Genomic DNA, 14,625 nt, shown 5'->3' on the forward strand with positions numbered 1-14,625 from the left:
GTTATAACCTATAGTTTATAGGGCTGTTAAAATGAAACATGAAAGAACGTGTGGGCTTAGTATATCTAAATGGATGTGCTGGGCGTGGTGGCACATGCCTGTAATCCCAGCACTCGGGAAGCTGAAGCAGGAGGGTCATTGTAAGTTTGAACCCAGCCTGGGCTACATAATGAGCTCAAGGCTAGCCTGAACTGCATAGCGACTCTGTCTCAAAAAAAAAAAAAAAATGTATACAGCTATCAAAATTATGAAACAATCTCTATGATCCTCTTCTTTCTGTTGTCTATACTAAGGAAAGAATGACACAGATGAGTAGGAGAGGAGCATCCACACAGGGATAGTGAAACTTAGAGACTGAGTGCCAAACTGCAACTTAAAACCTACTATTTATTGCCAAGTGCCACACTGCAGTTAAACCTGAATCCTGAGTTTTTAGTTTAGGAAAAACAACTGTTATCTGATATTCAGCTTCTGGGGTGACTTGGTTGTGTGCTGACAGACAGGGCTCTGGTGCCGTAGGTTCACTACCACTGCCATAGAGAGTTGGATGGTGTTGGTTTCTAGTTTTCCATGACTTTGTTTTGAAATAAATTACCAATTTGTACCATTTCTATACCTGCCTTTCATTTCCTGTCATCTTAAACAAAGGGGGCTTTTTTGTTCTTATTTTCCTGTTATTGTCTAACCTTAATCCTATCTACTTTCAGTCTGAAATCATGTTCTCACTCTGGAAGTTTTTCAGTCATTTTGTCTTTCAATGTTGCTTCTGGTGTTAATGAGTTAGTCCCTCAAAACCCTTCTCATTCACTGAATTTCACATATTTAGAGTTATACCATTCCTTGAGATACTTTAGTAACTATTTCACTTCTAGCATTTCATTCTTTTTTTATTTTATATAACCTGTTTTGTTTTGTTTTTGTTTCTCATTTAATATGCCTCTTATAGTTGTTCCTATACATACGATTATTTTAAAATCATCTTACTGGACATGGTGTTGCATGCCTGTAATCCCAGCACTCTGGAGCCCAAGGCAGGAGGATTGCCTAGAGGTCAAGGCCATCCCAGACTGCATAGCAAAACATTTTCTCAAAAAAATTGTTTTGAAGGCTAGGCGTGGTGGCACAAACATGTAATGCCAACACTGATCCTTCTGCCTTACCCTCTCAAGTGAAAAAAAATTGTTTTGAAGTTCAGTTTCCATGTTTTTGGTAGTGTCTTGGTTTTAATGTTTTAATTTCATTCTTATGTGCTTTGGAATTTTATACACATATTCTTTTTTTGTTGCTGTTTTTGCAGTTTGAACCCTGTGTAAGCCAGGACAATATTTGTGCGCTGGCCTATACCCCCAGCCCTATAGATTGCTTGTGATAGAAGTTTCTTCCTTGCTGTGTTTGTGTATGTGGGTTACATGTGCCACCCCCCGCCGGCTGCTGTTTCTCCCCAGTACCATGAATCTAAAATCAGAGAGCTGACACACTATAAGAAGCCCTGGTCCTGCTGCATAGCTTTCTTTGCCTTCTGTCACTGGAAACCCGTTTATACTAACAATAGCTTGATTTAGCACTCATTTTTCTGCTACTTTCATTGAGAAGGGACCCCACCCTAGCTTCATTTGTGCATCTCAGCCATCCTGTAGGTGAGGTTTTGGGTCCCTGCCCTGAAAGAATATGGTCCATTTCCTGATTACTGCTGTCCAATGCCTGACCACAGACCAGTGGCCCCCTGGCTGTTTCTGCCTCACATCAGAAATTCCTCCTCTGCTTCTGATCTCTGAGGGATCTTTGTTCTTTGAATGCAGAGGGGTGTGCATGTGTACCCCTGTACCTTCCTAGTTGCCCAGTCTGTTGTATTTTACTATTTTTCATTTATTCTCTAATCTCATTTTCCTTTCAACTACCCACCTCCAAATGTAACCATTCTAGTGAAGTTAAGATCTGTCCTTGTCTATAGTCCCAGATACTTGGGAAGTTGAGTGACAAGGATCACTTGAGTTGGGGAGATCAAGACCAGCCTGGGACACATAGCAGCAGCCTGTGTCAAAAACAGAAAAATGAAAGATAAGTTCTTCCAGTTCTCTTATCATTTGTTTCTTTTTGTCTGTATCAGAAGAATAGTGTTTTATGTATTATTTTTATATTTACATAGCTGATTTAGTTTTATAAAGCTCTTTAACTTTTCTTAACATTACATTCAAGACCTATATGGTTGTGTGTAAATCTACAACTACTTCTGACTGCTATAGCATATTCCTTTGTATATCTTTCTGAAAGTACTATATTTTGTTGTTTTCATCTGGTGAGAGTCACTTAAGTTCCTGCCACACGTCGTTCCTGCAAATAACCATGCAAAATATGCAAAAAATATACATGTTTATGGACCTATGTAAAAGTATCTAGAATTGACTGTGTGCATATTTAATTTCATTATTGCTAGATTGTTCTCCAGAAGTGTTCTCCTCAGTCACTTATGTTGTTTTAATTCTTTATAGATAATAATTTCCCCTTATTATAAAAGAACAAAGAATATATCTGGTGATCAGCATGTAATAAGTCCTTCAAATGAACATATTAATGCCCATATAATCAACTTATTTTGAGGATTAAATGATTTAAGATAGTAGTCTTTATGGGTTTTTTTTCCACAGCAGAAAACAGATTCAAAATAGTAAGCAAATAAATGGTAAGTGCTTAAGCAATTAGAATTATCATTGTTTGTAGACAATATTTCAGTACTGAAGTTCCCTGAAGCACTTCCTGAGGATTTCTGAGACCCCAGCTTGAGGACCCATGGAATTAAGGTATATAATGCAATTTTAATGGGCCAGAGATTTAGCTTAGTGGTGTAAGCACCTGCCTGGCAAGCACAAGGTTGTAAGTTTGATCCCTGGTACCAAAAAGAAAAAAAAAATAATAATAATACGGTTTTAGAGCAGTGTCTAGAATACTGAATAGAGTGTTTTGTTTTGTTTTTTTTTATCGGTACCAGGGATCTAATTCACGACTTCGTGTTTGCAAGGCAGGCGCTTATGCCGCTGAGCTAAATCCCCTGCCCCTGAATATAGAGTGTTTTATGTATGATTTTTGGTTTCTTTTTCTTCTAATGCCATTTTATGAAGTTTAAGTATATAGTGATATTTCCGAGAAGAAAACCTGAAAATGAAGATGTTGGTGTAGGCCCTAACTTGTATAATCGTTAGTTGGGCTTGCCATCTTCCACCCTGTCGTTTCTTTGAGGTATGTATGAGAAAAATGAGGTTGACCTTCCTGACTCATCTCAGTGTTGGGCCCTGGATATAAGACTCAGAATAGACTCTTATTTTAAGTTTTAGTCCTGTACTTTTACCTCAGGCCACATAAATGACCCTTGTGAGTGCCCATTTGCCTATTTTGTTTGTAAACCATTATGGGCAGTAACTCCAGAAATAAGCACATATGGTATAAATTTGTCTTTACAAGTTGTAGCTCTGATTGATGCTTCCATCTCTTCCCCTACATTCAGTCATGTTCATTTCTTCATTTTCTTTCTTTTTTTATTTTTTAATTTTTTTGTCTTTTTCTTTTTTTTATCGGTACCTGGGATCGAACTTGCGACTGCCTGCTTGCAAGGCAGGCGCTTATGCCGCTGAGCTAAATCTTCATTCTCTTTCTATCCCTACATTTGCAGTTGGAATTTTATTTGGAATTGTCATTATTTCTTCAAGTTTAATGTCTGGAATGTTTGTTTTTCAGTGATCAGGAACCTCCCTATTCAATGATTACATTACACGAAATGGCAGAAACAGGTATTTTTAAAGTTTGTTTTTAATAATTCCTAATGAATTAATAATAATAAAATGTGACCTTTTTTAAAGATAAAATGATTCCAAAAATATTTAGAATACATAACAAAGGAAAAGGCCATTTATTTGTGGAAATTACCTTAAAAATGTGTAATAGACACTCTATATTGTACCCCAAATATTTAGCTACATGTCTTAGTGATGGTTTTGTATCATTTAAAGTTATAGGGGGAGTTTGTTTGTTTGTTTGTTTTTAATACTGACAGATCTTTGACTGTAACTGTTATGGAGGGGATCATTTATCTCTCAAATTCCTATCTGAAAATAGAGCCAATTCCTGAGTATACTTAGTTTTCTCAATTCATACATAGTAAATAAAATATTTAAAACTGTTTTAATCCTAATTTGAGGACACAAAACCATAGCTTAAATTTTCTCCAGATAAAGATGCTCCCAAATCACAAGACTTTTATAACAGGATTTTTTTCCTCCACCATGACAGCTAGCAATGCTGTGCCAAATACTAGCTTCTTAAGTGCTATAGGATGAGGAGCAAAAATGTGTCTATGTTCATGTATCATCATCTTGTGTGACTCTATGAATTTAATGTATTTTCACATTTTCAAAATAGTGACTCCATTATATAACCTTCTTGATTTGCTCTTAGATGAAGGATGGTTGGACGTTGTCCAGTCTTTAATTAGAGTTATTCCATTGGAAGATCCATTGGGACCAGCTGTTATAACATTGTTACTAGATGAATGTCCATTGCCCACTAAAGTAAGTTAATACTAATCTTCTATGAAACTGTCACCTGTGCTTCTGCACAGGATGAACAGAAAGAACATTTGATACAATGCATTTCCTTATACATTTGAGATATTGTATTCAGTATTGATTTCATTATGTAAAATTTTTTTTCTTATGAGTTACTACATCCTCTATAGCATACTATATAAGATTTTAGTTCAATATTTTTTAAATGTTAAAAATAGAAGCATTCATTCCAAATGAGTCTTTATCTGAAAACTAGAATAGTTTAATCAAATGCTGAACTGATTTTTTTATCTTTCTCTATGCAGTTTTCTTACAGCAAAAGCTTTCTGTTAAGAGAAAAAAGTGTTGTATTAAAAGCACTTTTGAGTCTTCTAGGGTTTAGTGTGTTTGTGATTTTCTCTTACTTAGAACAAAAATATCAAACTTTCATACCTTAGTTCATATATTTTTTAAAATTTGGATTCTGACCTCTTTTATTTTGGAGCCTTATAGAAACATGGTAGACTGAAGGAAAAGTCTTTAGCTTAGTCATGCATGAATTAGTCTTTCCTTAGGCTTTTCCTTTTAATTTGCCTAGAAAATTTCGGTGAAAATGTTCCTGCTTGGTAAAATTTATTTTTTAAAAAGTAATTTTAAGAAAAATAACTTTTTACTTCTTTATCACTAGATGCTAATGTTATCAACTATATTGACTGTTTAATGATTCAAAAGTATACAGGCATCGTGTATGATGTACACTAGCTATTTGGGGGAACATGGGGATTGCAAGTTTGTGGCCAACTTTGCCAATTTAGCTAGATCCTATCTCAACAACAAAAAAGAAGGATTAGCTTGGTGGTGTAGTACTTGCTTAACATGTGGGAGGCCCAGGGTACAATCATTAGTACCACTAAAAAAAAAATGTATATAAATATATATATCATGTAATTGGTGTAACCTGTACAATTGAGTGAAAATGTGATCTAATAGTTCATGTGAGAAAACTTTCTGGTTGATTAAAAATATTTCCCAGTGATGCACACCTATAATCCCAGTGCTTGGGAGGCTGAGGCAGTAGGATCATTGTAAGTTCGAGACCAACTTGGACTACAAAGTGAGTTCAAGGCCAGCCTGAACTACATAGTGAGACCCTGTCTCAAAGACAAAATAAATAAATTAGTAAATAATATTTCCCACAATAATTGTATCACATTATATAATTTTTGCATGATTATTCTGAGTACATGTGACACTTGCATATAACTTTGTTTTAAAGAATTCTCTTGGAAAAACAACCCAAGGAGTATATGTACCAAATCCACTTGTATTTTTATTTTTTAGGATGCACTCCAGAAACTAACTGAAATTCTCAATTTAAATGGAGAAGTAGCTTGCCAGGACTCAGGTCATCCTGCCAAACACAGGAACACATCTGCAGTCTTAGGCTGCTTGGCTGAGAAACTAGCAGGTAATTTGAAGAAGTGCCACAGAGGAAGATCCAGGTTGTTTGATGTTTAGGGCTAGTTTGCTCAAACATGCTGTAGCAGAAAGAAGGAAGGATAGGGGCTAACTGGAAGAAATTTACTCAGAAGACAATTAAATACAATCTCACTTAGCTTTATGGATTTTCAGAAATCCATAAAAATCATTTGCTTTAAAACTAAGAAAAAGGGACAAGCTGAATTTAGTATAAAACCAGTATGTATATATGTATATATATAGTAATAAAAAGTATATACTTTATAAAATTTAGCTAAATATTGAAGACATAAGATGAGGGAATGGAAAAGAAACTTTAGGTTGAAACACAAATATTTGACTTATTTATGACTTAGCAATTTGAAGAATGTTCACAGCAAAGTGTATGTGAAGTGTTCAATTGGTTACTTCATACATAGTGGGAGAAACAATAGATTGGAAGTCAGAATACGTGGGTTCAGGTGCTGCCATGTGCTCCCCAAGGGCCCTGGAGTTAGTCAGTTCTCTGCGTGAGCCTAGCCGGTCAGCCATGAGATGGGGATGGTTCTGTTCCCACCCTCAGAGCAGGAGGCTTGAGTAAAATAATTTACTTGAGGTGCTTTGTAAGTGGTACAGAGTTCTACCAAAACAGTTTGATTGTCACTATTGTCTGTTAAAAATAATATGGCACTTTTAATTATATTTAGTGTTTGTTGCATTTGTCTAGGTCCTGCAAGTATAGGTTTACTTAGCCCAGGAATACTGGAATATTTGCTGCAGTGTCTGGTAAGTGATACATCCAAGCTAGTTATTCTTAGTCATTCAGAGCTGTGAGTTTTTCTCAAATTTCCAGCATAGCCCCTGGCACAGAGAATGGAATCAGTTGTAAATTTTACTTGCAGGTGTTTCCTGAGTGTTTATTCCCCCCTGTTTAAAAAAAAAAAAAAAGCTAGGCTAGGAATTTATTACAAGCAAAAACAGCTGAGTTGGTCTAGTTTTAATGTTAGTCATAGGATAGCTGCTGTGATTGACTTGTTTGTGTGTCCTTCGAGTGTGGTAATAGGGAACTGCGTGGTGAAAACAAAATTAAATGGCATTCCAGCATTGGGTCAGGTTCTCAGTGTGCATAAATCTCTGCTCCTGCCTGCCCTCCCCCTCAGTGCTACTGCTCTTACAACTGTTGGCCTTGGAGTATTTGATGTGTCATCTGTGAAACTTGCACTTTGTTGAGGCTGTGCTTTTAGATCTCTCACAGGGCTCGATCTGCAGTCTGGACTGGTATATATTTTAAAAGTTATTTTTGCAGGCCAGTGAGCATTGGTCTTCTTCAAAACTATCATAAAGACCAGTACTGCCATGATATGTGATTACAGTTATGCTTCTCTAAGTGAGCACCATATAGATACAGAAAATAAGAGGACTGGGGATCTAGCTTAGTGGCATAAGCATCTGCCTGGTGCAAGGTCCTGAGTTCGATTCCTGATACCGATTAATAATAATAATAGAACAGTCCTTCCTTTGCCTTCAAGAAGTTTACTGGTTAGCTGAAGAAACAAAACTCTCAGACAAGACATTTAAAGTCCATTTTATGACAGGATATGATCAAAGGCACAATCTCTTCCTCTAGACTAAGTGCCTTAAGAGTTCAGAGGAGGCGAAAGAGAGGGTGGTAAAGGTGGTGAGGACTGGAGTATTCATGAGAGACAGCCTTCCTGATGAAGGGGCACCTCTGCTGAGGCACGCTGTAGGTTAGGATCTCATTGTGCCTCGCAGAGGATGTAGTGGGTTTCTTGACTATGGGAATACCACAGAAGTCCAGAAACAGTGCACTCTGATTATGGAAGGATGTGTTCAGAGCTAGTAAGACATAGAGAAGCCAGGTGGAGAGTTCGGGGCTGGAAAAGCTAGACAGAGGGATTGAGAATGGACATGGGAGAAGCAGTGTTAATGCTGAAGAGACTTTGCAGCAGCAGGGGATGGTGGTTATATATGAGCTTTACCTTAGGCAGGTAGCAGGAAAGTGAATGGGGTTCCTCTAGGTTCTAGAGCATAGCTGCGGGGAAGCATGGCTGGGAGAAGATGTGATGTTAAATGGTAGGTCTTGCTTTAAGTGGAACTTGTGTGATGTGAACAAAAATGTTGCTCCCTTGCCTGTATCAGTAGCATTTTTAGAATTCTTTTCAGGGACTTTATTAAAATCCAAGGCAGAAGTTGTTAATTTCATTATACTTCTGGATTGTTGTATTGATTATTTCCTTTTAAGGTTCTGAATAAAAAGTACTTTTAGCTACAATTGTAGTTTGTATGGTTTGTTTAAATGAATGTAAGAATCAATAGCACTTTTACAGAGTCCTAAAGTAAATGTTACTAAGTAATGTAACAATAGAAAATACTGTTGAATTTCCGTAATAAGTATCAGTAAATTAAATTTGTTAATTTATCAGTAAATTAACTTGGTTACTTTATGGAAAAAAGACTCCCTTGGTTTTTCATTACAAACAATATTACCTAAATAGACAATTAAAGACTTAATGGAGTATAATCTTTTTGACTACTCCCCCCAAAATTTAATGCATATTGTGTAATAAAGTGAAATTATTAACTTGTGCTACTGCTGCAGGGGAAATGATATTTTCTTAATCTTTTGTTGTCTTTCAGAAGTTACAGTCCCACCCCACAGTCATGCTCTTTGCACTTATCGCACTGGAAAAGTTTGCACAGACAAGTAGGTATAATGACTTCTTGCACTAAGGATGTCTTCTGTATTTGTTGTTAAAAATCTTTATTTTTCTTAGTTACTGAGTGAGCCTGTACTTTGAACTCCACCAAATGTGCATATCTTCTGTTTTGTCTAGGTAGACATTTCAGAGCCAATGAAGAATAACAGGGACAAAGGCAAGCAGTTTCTTGCCTAAGAATCTGAACTTAATGACCAGAGTTATAGAGAATAGTTAAGCTCTTCAACCATGTCATTCCTAGAAACTTTAATGTAGTCCATTCTGGTCTCCAAGTTCTCTAACTACCTCTTTTCACTCCTTATTTACCTCTACTAACCTGTTTAGTAAATCATCTGATATTTTCATTGTTAATTTAAGGATTTCATCGTCCAAACAGGTGAAAATAAATTGACTATCTCAGAATCCAGTATTAGCGACCGGCTCGTCACATTGGAGTCGTGGGCTGATGAGCCTGATTATTTGAAACGTCAAGTTGGTTTCTGTGCCCAGTGGAGTTTAGACAATCTCTGTAAGTGGGGGTTTTCCTGTATTAAAATGTCTTTTTCTAGGGGAACAGAAGAGGAGGGAAGGGGAAGGGAAAGAAGGAAAAAGGAGAATAAAAGAGAATGGAAGGAAAAAAATGGAAACAAAGCTTTTGTAAATGGGGAGGAGAAAGTTGAAGGAATGAGAGAGGAAAAGGAAAAAAAAGGAATCAAAATATACTATGTACAGGTACAAATTCCCTATAATGAATGTGGTCAATATTATGACAAATATATACTAAAAAATGAATGAATAAATAAAAACTGCAAGGCTGGTAATTATTCATTTGAAGGATGAGGAATCTGATAACTGAAATACTAATAAATTGTCAAGAGTTCTAAAATTTACTTCTTCTTTTTCCTGTAAATCAGATTTGTTTCCCACAGTTACTATCTGCTGAGATGCACTAATACTGTGTACAATGCATAACATTCTTAGTTTTTGCCTTGTGTTCTCCTGTGTATAGTTTAGTTTGTTGTGATTTTTTGTGAATGATTCTATTGAAGAAAATTGTTGCTGCACAACTATGTGATTGAAGGTGAACAGATGACCAAAAAAAAAAAAAGGGAAAAGAAAAGAACCCCTTCATGTGATACTTAAAATAAATCAAAGTGTTCCTTTAAAAGAAAAGAAAATGTCTTTTTCTATGTCCAAACCTGTTTCTTTGGTAGGCTTACTGACTTTTTTTTAATCTAAGAATGAGTGTGAGTTTTTCCTTCTAGGGTCTTGTATTGGTAGTTGGGATGTATTGTAGCAAAAAGTACCATAGATACTCTGGATAAAAATTACAGTGTATACTTCTATTCCAGCATTCTACTTTCAGAACATTCTACTTTCAAAAACCATAAAAACCATTACTGTTACCCTTTTGCTGCTGTGTCAAGGCCTTTAATGATGTGGCACTGTCTGCCCCACTCTGTGCAACACAGATTGTCTCTTGACTGTCCCACAGATGAGTCCTGATGACTCCTTCCTCTAGGCCAGTTCCTTCAACTTTGCTCTCAACCCCAAGCCACATCTTACCTACACCATGAGGATTGTTCCTGGCTTTCTCTCTTTTTCCTCTTTCAAGGGCTACTAAAACAAAAACTGTACTACTGTTCTGTCTTCTCTTCCCCTTCATAGTCGTACAATTGGATGTGTGACCCCCAACACCCCAACATGACAGGTATAACCTAAATAGTGCCAGTTAAAGAATAATTCTGAAAAAATGAAATTTGGATTGTGTTTCGGGCAAAACAGTAAATACAGGAATTGGAAGCATCAGCCTCAGGTTGCTGCCTTTCTGGCATGTGGTTCGTCAGCTTTCATGTGGTAGTAGAACAGCAAGGTTGAGGTTCTAAGCCTCCCCGCCCATTCTCATTCCTTGATGAGAATGGCAGCCAGAGATGGCGGTAGCTTTTCTTTTTTCCCGCAATAGCTTGCCTTACAAACATGACCGCTTTTTCTTTTGCAGTTTTAAAAGAAGGTAGGCAGCTGACCTACGAGAAAGTGGACTTGAGTAGCATTAGGGCCATGCTGAATAGCAATGATGTCAGCGAGTACCTGAAGATCTCACCTCATGGCTTGGAGGTAAAACTTCCATAGATGGACCTTTAGGGGGTAAACATTTTCCTCATTTTCAAGACCTACTTCTGACAAAAGCAGTGTCTTGCCAGACTATGTGGTTTATTTCCTACTTTGAAGAGTGGTTAGAATAGAAGTAGAATAGTGTTGAGCCAAGTGTGGTGGCACATGCCTATAATTCCAGCACTCAGAAGGCTGAGGCAGGGGGATTGTTGGAGGATTGTTGCAAGTTTGAGATTAGGCTATAAAGTGAGCTTGAGGCCAGCCTGAACTACATAGTAAGACCCTGTCTCAAAAAGACCAAAAAAAGTGTTTCCAGACATTGTCTACTATATACCACATGGTACTACACTTGTTGTAAGCAATATATTTACTGGAAAGTTTAAATATGTCTGTCGTTAATCTCTGTCATTTTATTCAATTAAAGGTACACAAACTAATGTTTCAAAAGGAGACTTCTCCATTTTTAAATCCCCACTTAGCCAATCATATTAAGTCAGGTCCTCCTTCCCTTTCTCCCTGCATAATGCATGGTGCTGATGTAAAAGCTGCTTATATACAAGAGGTACTATGAGGACCAGAAATTTCAGAACTAAAGAACTCTTTGAACAATGGTATTGAATCCCTGGAAACTAGATGATAAACTAGTCATAGTATATTTCATTCAGATTTATGCTTTTAGTAACTGAGGTTGGAGAGAAAAGACAGTAGTACACCAGAACCTTTAATAAGGAAAACTGTGTTCAGCTTTGCCAGAAGTCAGTTACTCTGATGGTTTTCAGGCACTGATAATGATTGTCATACTCTTTTGTTTGGCCAGGCTCGCTGTGACGCCTCCTCTTTTGAAAGTGTTCGTTGTACCTTTTGTGTGGATTCTGGGGTTTGGTACTATGAAGTGACAGTGGTCACTTCTGGCGTCATGCAGATTGGCTGGGCCACTCGAGACAGCAAATTTCTCAATCATGTGAGTACCTTGAAAAACTTTACAAACGGGAGTGGCACATTTGGCGTTTTTTTCTGGTAGGTGGTAGAAGGTACCACTTCATTCATTCATTTTTCATACAGGTTTGCTCAGTCATTTCTTGGGCAGAATCACTTGGTGCCAAATCCCTAACAGTCATTGGCTAAACTGATTAGAAGTAGGAAAACACAAATGGAATTGCCCCATCATTTCTTTTTCTTTGAATTTTAATTTCATTCTAATTTTCTACTTAGCAGTTAGGTGGCTCTTTGTCTTTGCAGTGTCTACTAAAGCTTCAATCACATTTTGCCTCAATTTTTATACTGAGACTCATGATGGTTTCTACCTTGAGTTTAAGCTTTAAGAGACTCTGTGTGCCTTGTAAGAATTCCCTTCCTTGTAAGAATTCCCTTAGCATTTCATAAAATGCTAAGTGTTGTGCTGACTTCTTTTACTTGACTTTAACCTTATAATTAGTAGGCACATTTGTTTTCAATATTTAGTATTTCTCTTTTGTTATAGAAAATAGTGGTGTAAAAGGAAAGATTAAATCCACTAAGTAAGCAAGCCCAGGTTACTGAGCATGAGAATCGTACTTCTTCCCTGCAGAGGTCTGCTTTTTGCCACTGTATGTTGTTCTAGTACTTTTTCATATTTATCTGATATTTGCCCATTGAGAAGGGAAACCCCCTGGATTGTAATCTAAATAATAGTCCCCCATTCCATATGTCAAATCATTGCATACGCCATAGATTTTAGAAGTGATCCAACAAAATCATGCTGTACTGGCCTGCTATAAGCATAGTTTTGAAGAACCCTTTCAGCAAGATTATCTTTCACTTTGGAATTGTTCATGGCATTAAACTAGAGAGAGAAAAATGGACAGCTCAGGTCTAGACTCCTACCTAAAGGTAGAAAACTAGACCTAGTCTGCTGTTGCTTCTGTTGAACCTTCCCCAACACAGGTCCTTCCAGCTTCTTAGGTTTTTCAAGGGCATGTGGGAGCATGGGCTCTTTTGAGGCACGATGTGATCAGAAGTAACTGGATCTAGAGAGCAATTCCAAGTAAGTTTCTTTTCAGACTATATAAATCTTTGTTTTTACTATGAAATGTCTAGTTTCCAACTTGAGCACTGATTTAAAGAGGATAGTATATATTATCCTGGCTGCCTATTTTAATGTTCTAAAGTCTCAAAGGTGATTTGTTTAGGACTTGCTTTAAAAAAATCTTATTTCCAGAGCATCTTCATTTTAGTCTTACCACTTCATTCCCAGTCATTTTAACTGTTTCTATTTCACAGATGAGAAAACTGATACTGAAAGTAGGAAAGTAGGACTACAATTCAGTACCTTCCTGTTCTACAACAGCTCTTTGCTTTGTATTTGAAAATGGGAAAATCTGACAGAATTAGTCTTATTTTTTAATTAAAAATATTCCCAGAACTAGAAGAAATGTACATTCTTCCAGGGAGGAAGCTTCAAAATAAAATTTGTCTCTTCTACTTTGCCAGCAAACACTCTATATAGGTCAAAGTATAGTATATGTAACAATGAAAGTTACAAGTATATTTTTTTAATGGCCAATAAAGTTGAATCATTTCATCTGAGATGAAACGAATTTCTGCTATATTGTTGCAGATTTTTGGCTCAAGTTAAAAGTTTTAAAATATTGTTAGCAGGTGACTTATTTCTTTAAAAACAAACAAGCAGCCAAACATGGTGCTACATGCCTGTAATGCCAGCACTCTGGGAGATTGACAAAGAAGGATCACAAATTTTGTTATAGTTTGTTCATTCTTTCTTTCTTTCTTCTTCTCTTCCTCCTCCTCCTCCTTTTTATCCTTGAATAAAATAGATTTGGAAAAAAATACATACCCTGTTTCAAAAGATTTGAAGTCTCTCCATAGTGCCTAATAACTTTTCCTGGGTTTAAGTTTTGAAAGGATGATCAAAGCACTGAGCTCAGAGATAGACCATTCAAATTAGAAGCTTCAGGATAGTTTTTGTTTAGGACATCTACAAAATAGTTTGTCTTGTTGTATTGTGGTTAGTTGATATTGTTTGGGTGGTGCTGGGGATTGAACCCAGGACTTTCACACTAAGCTACCTCCCCAACTCTAAAGATAGGTCTCACTAAATTGCCTGGACTGGGTTCAAGCTTGCAAACCTCCTTCCTCAGCCTTCTAACGTGCTGGGATGACAGGAATGTGCCATCATGCCTGGTTTGTAATACATATTTTTATGGAGAGTTGGCCAGAGCAGATCCTCAAGGGTATACTTTGACTTATCTAAAATATCTTGTGGGCTGGGGATATAATTACACACATGAGGCCTGGGTTCAATCCCCAGAACCAAAAAAAAAAAAAAAAAAAGCTAAAACATTGTTCACATATTCATGTCTAACTCTTTTAAGAGTTTGGGAGTGTATTATATTTCTATTTATAGAAGAATAAATCATAATTACTATACATTTCTCTTTTTTGTGGTACTATACATTTCAGAAAGCTGTGGTTGCTGGATGTGGTGGCACATGCCTGGAATCCTAGCATTTGGGAGGTTGAGGCAGGATTGCCATGAGTTCAAGGGTAGCCTGGAAGCCTAGACTACAAAGTAAGACCCTGTTTAAAAAAAAAAAAAAATGCTACAAGAAAAAATTTTTGAAAGTTCTCACCATCAAAAAATACATGTTTGGGCCAAGCATATAGCTCAGTGGCACAGTGCCTGGCAAGTGTGAGGTCCTGAGTTCAATTCCTGGTACCAGGGGAAAAAAATATACATGTCTGAGGAGGCAGATGTTTTCAACCTAATTTAAATATTATACAATGTGTATATGTGTTTTGGAACT

The 14,625-nt window shown here is 36.8% G+C and overlaps 1 protein-coding gene across 5 annotated transcripts in view; it reads left to right on the forward strand.

Annotated features, from left to right (window-relative positions):
* The window catches only part of Rspry1 (ring finger and SPRY domain containing 1), a 40,905-nt gene that overhangs the window by 16,407 nt on the left and 9,873 nt on the right, over positions 1–14,625 (forward strand). For 4 of the 5 annotated variants that reach the window (XM_003472072.5, XM_013154813.3, XM_013154814.3 and 1 more), the window contains 8 exons: positions 3,730–3,782; positions 4,447–4,559; positions 5,877–6,003; positions 6,721–6,779; positions 8,652–8,718; positions 9,108–9,239; positions 10,710–10,825; positions 11,640–11,783. In XM_003472072.5, the coding sequence (XP_003472120.1) occupies positions 3,730–3,782; positions 4,447–4,559; positions 5,877–6,003; positions 6,721–6,779; positions 8,652–8,718; positions 9,108–9,239; positions 10,710–10,825; positions 11,640–11,783 (811 nt within the window). Of the gene's footprint in view, positions 1–1,951; positions 2,799–3,729; positions 3,783–4,446; positions 4,560–5,876; positions 6,004–6,720; positions 6,780–8,651; positions 8,719–9,107; positions 9,240–10,709; positions 10,826–11,639; positions 11,784–14,625 lie in introns of all 5 variants that reach the window. The other variant, XM_005004681.4, reaches the window with a different exon arrangement.

This window comes from Cavia porcellus, unplaced genomic scaffold (assembly GCF_034190915.1).
Source record: "Cavia porcellus strain 051 isolate PalLab524CR breed Dunkin Hartley unplaced genomic scaffold, mCavPor4.1 scaffold_4, whole genome shotgun sequence".
Lineage (NCBI taxonomy): Eukaryota > Metazoa > Chordata > Mammalia > Rodentia > Caviidae > Cavia > Cavia porcellus.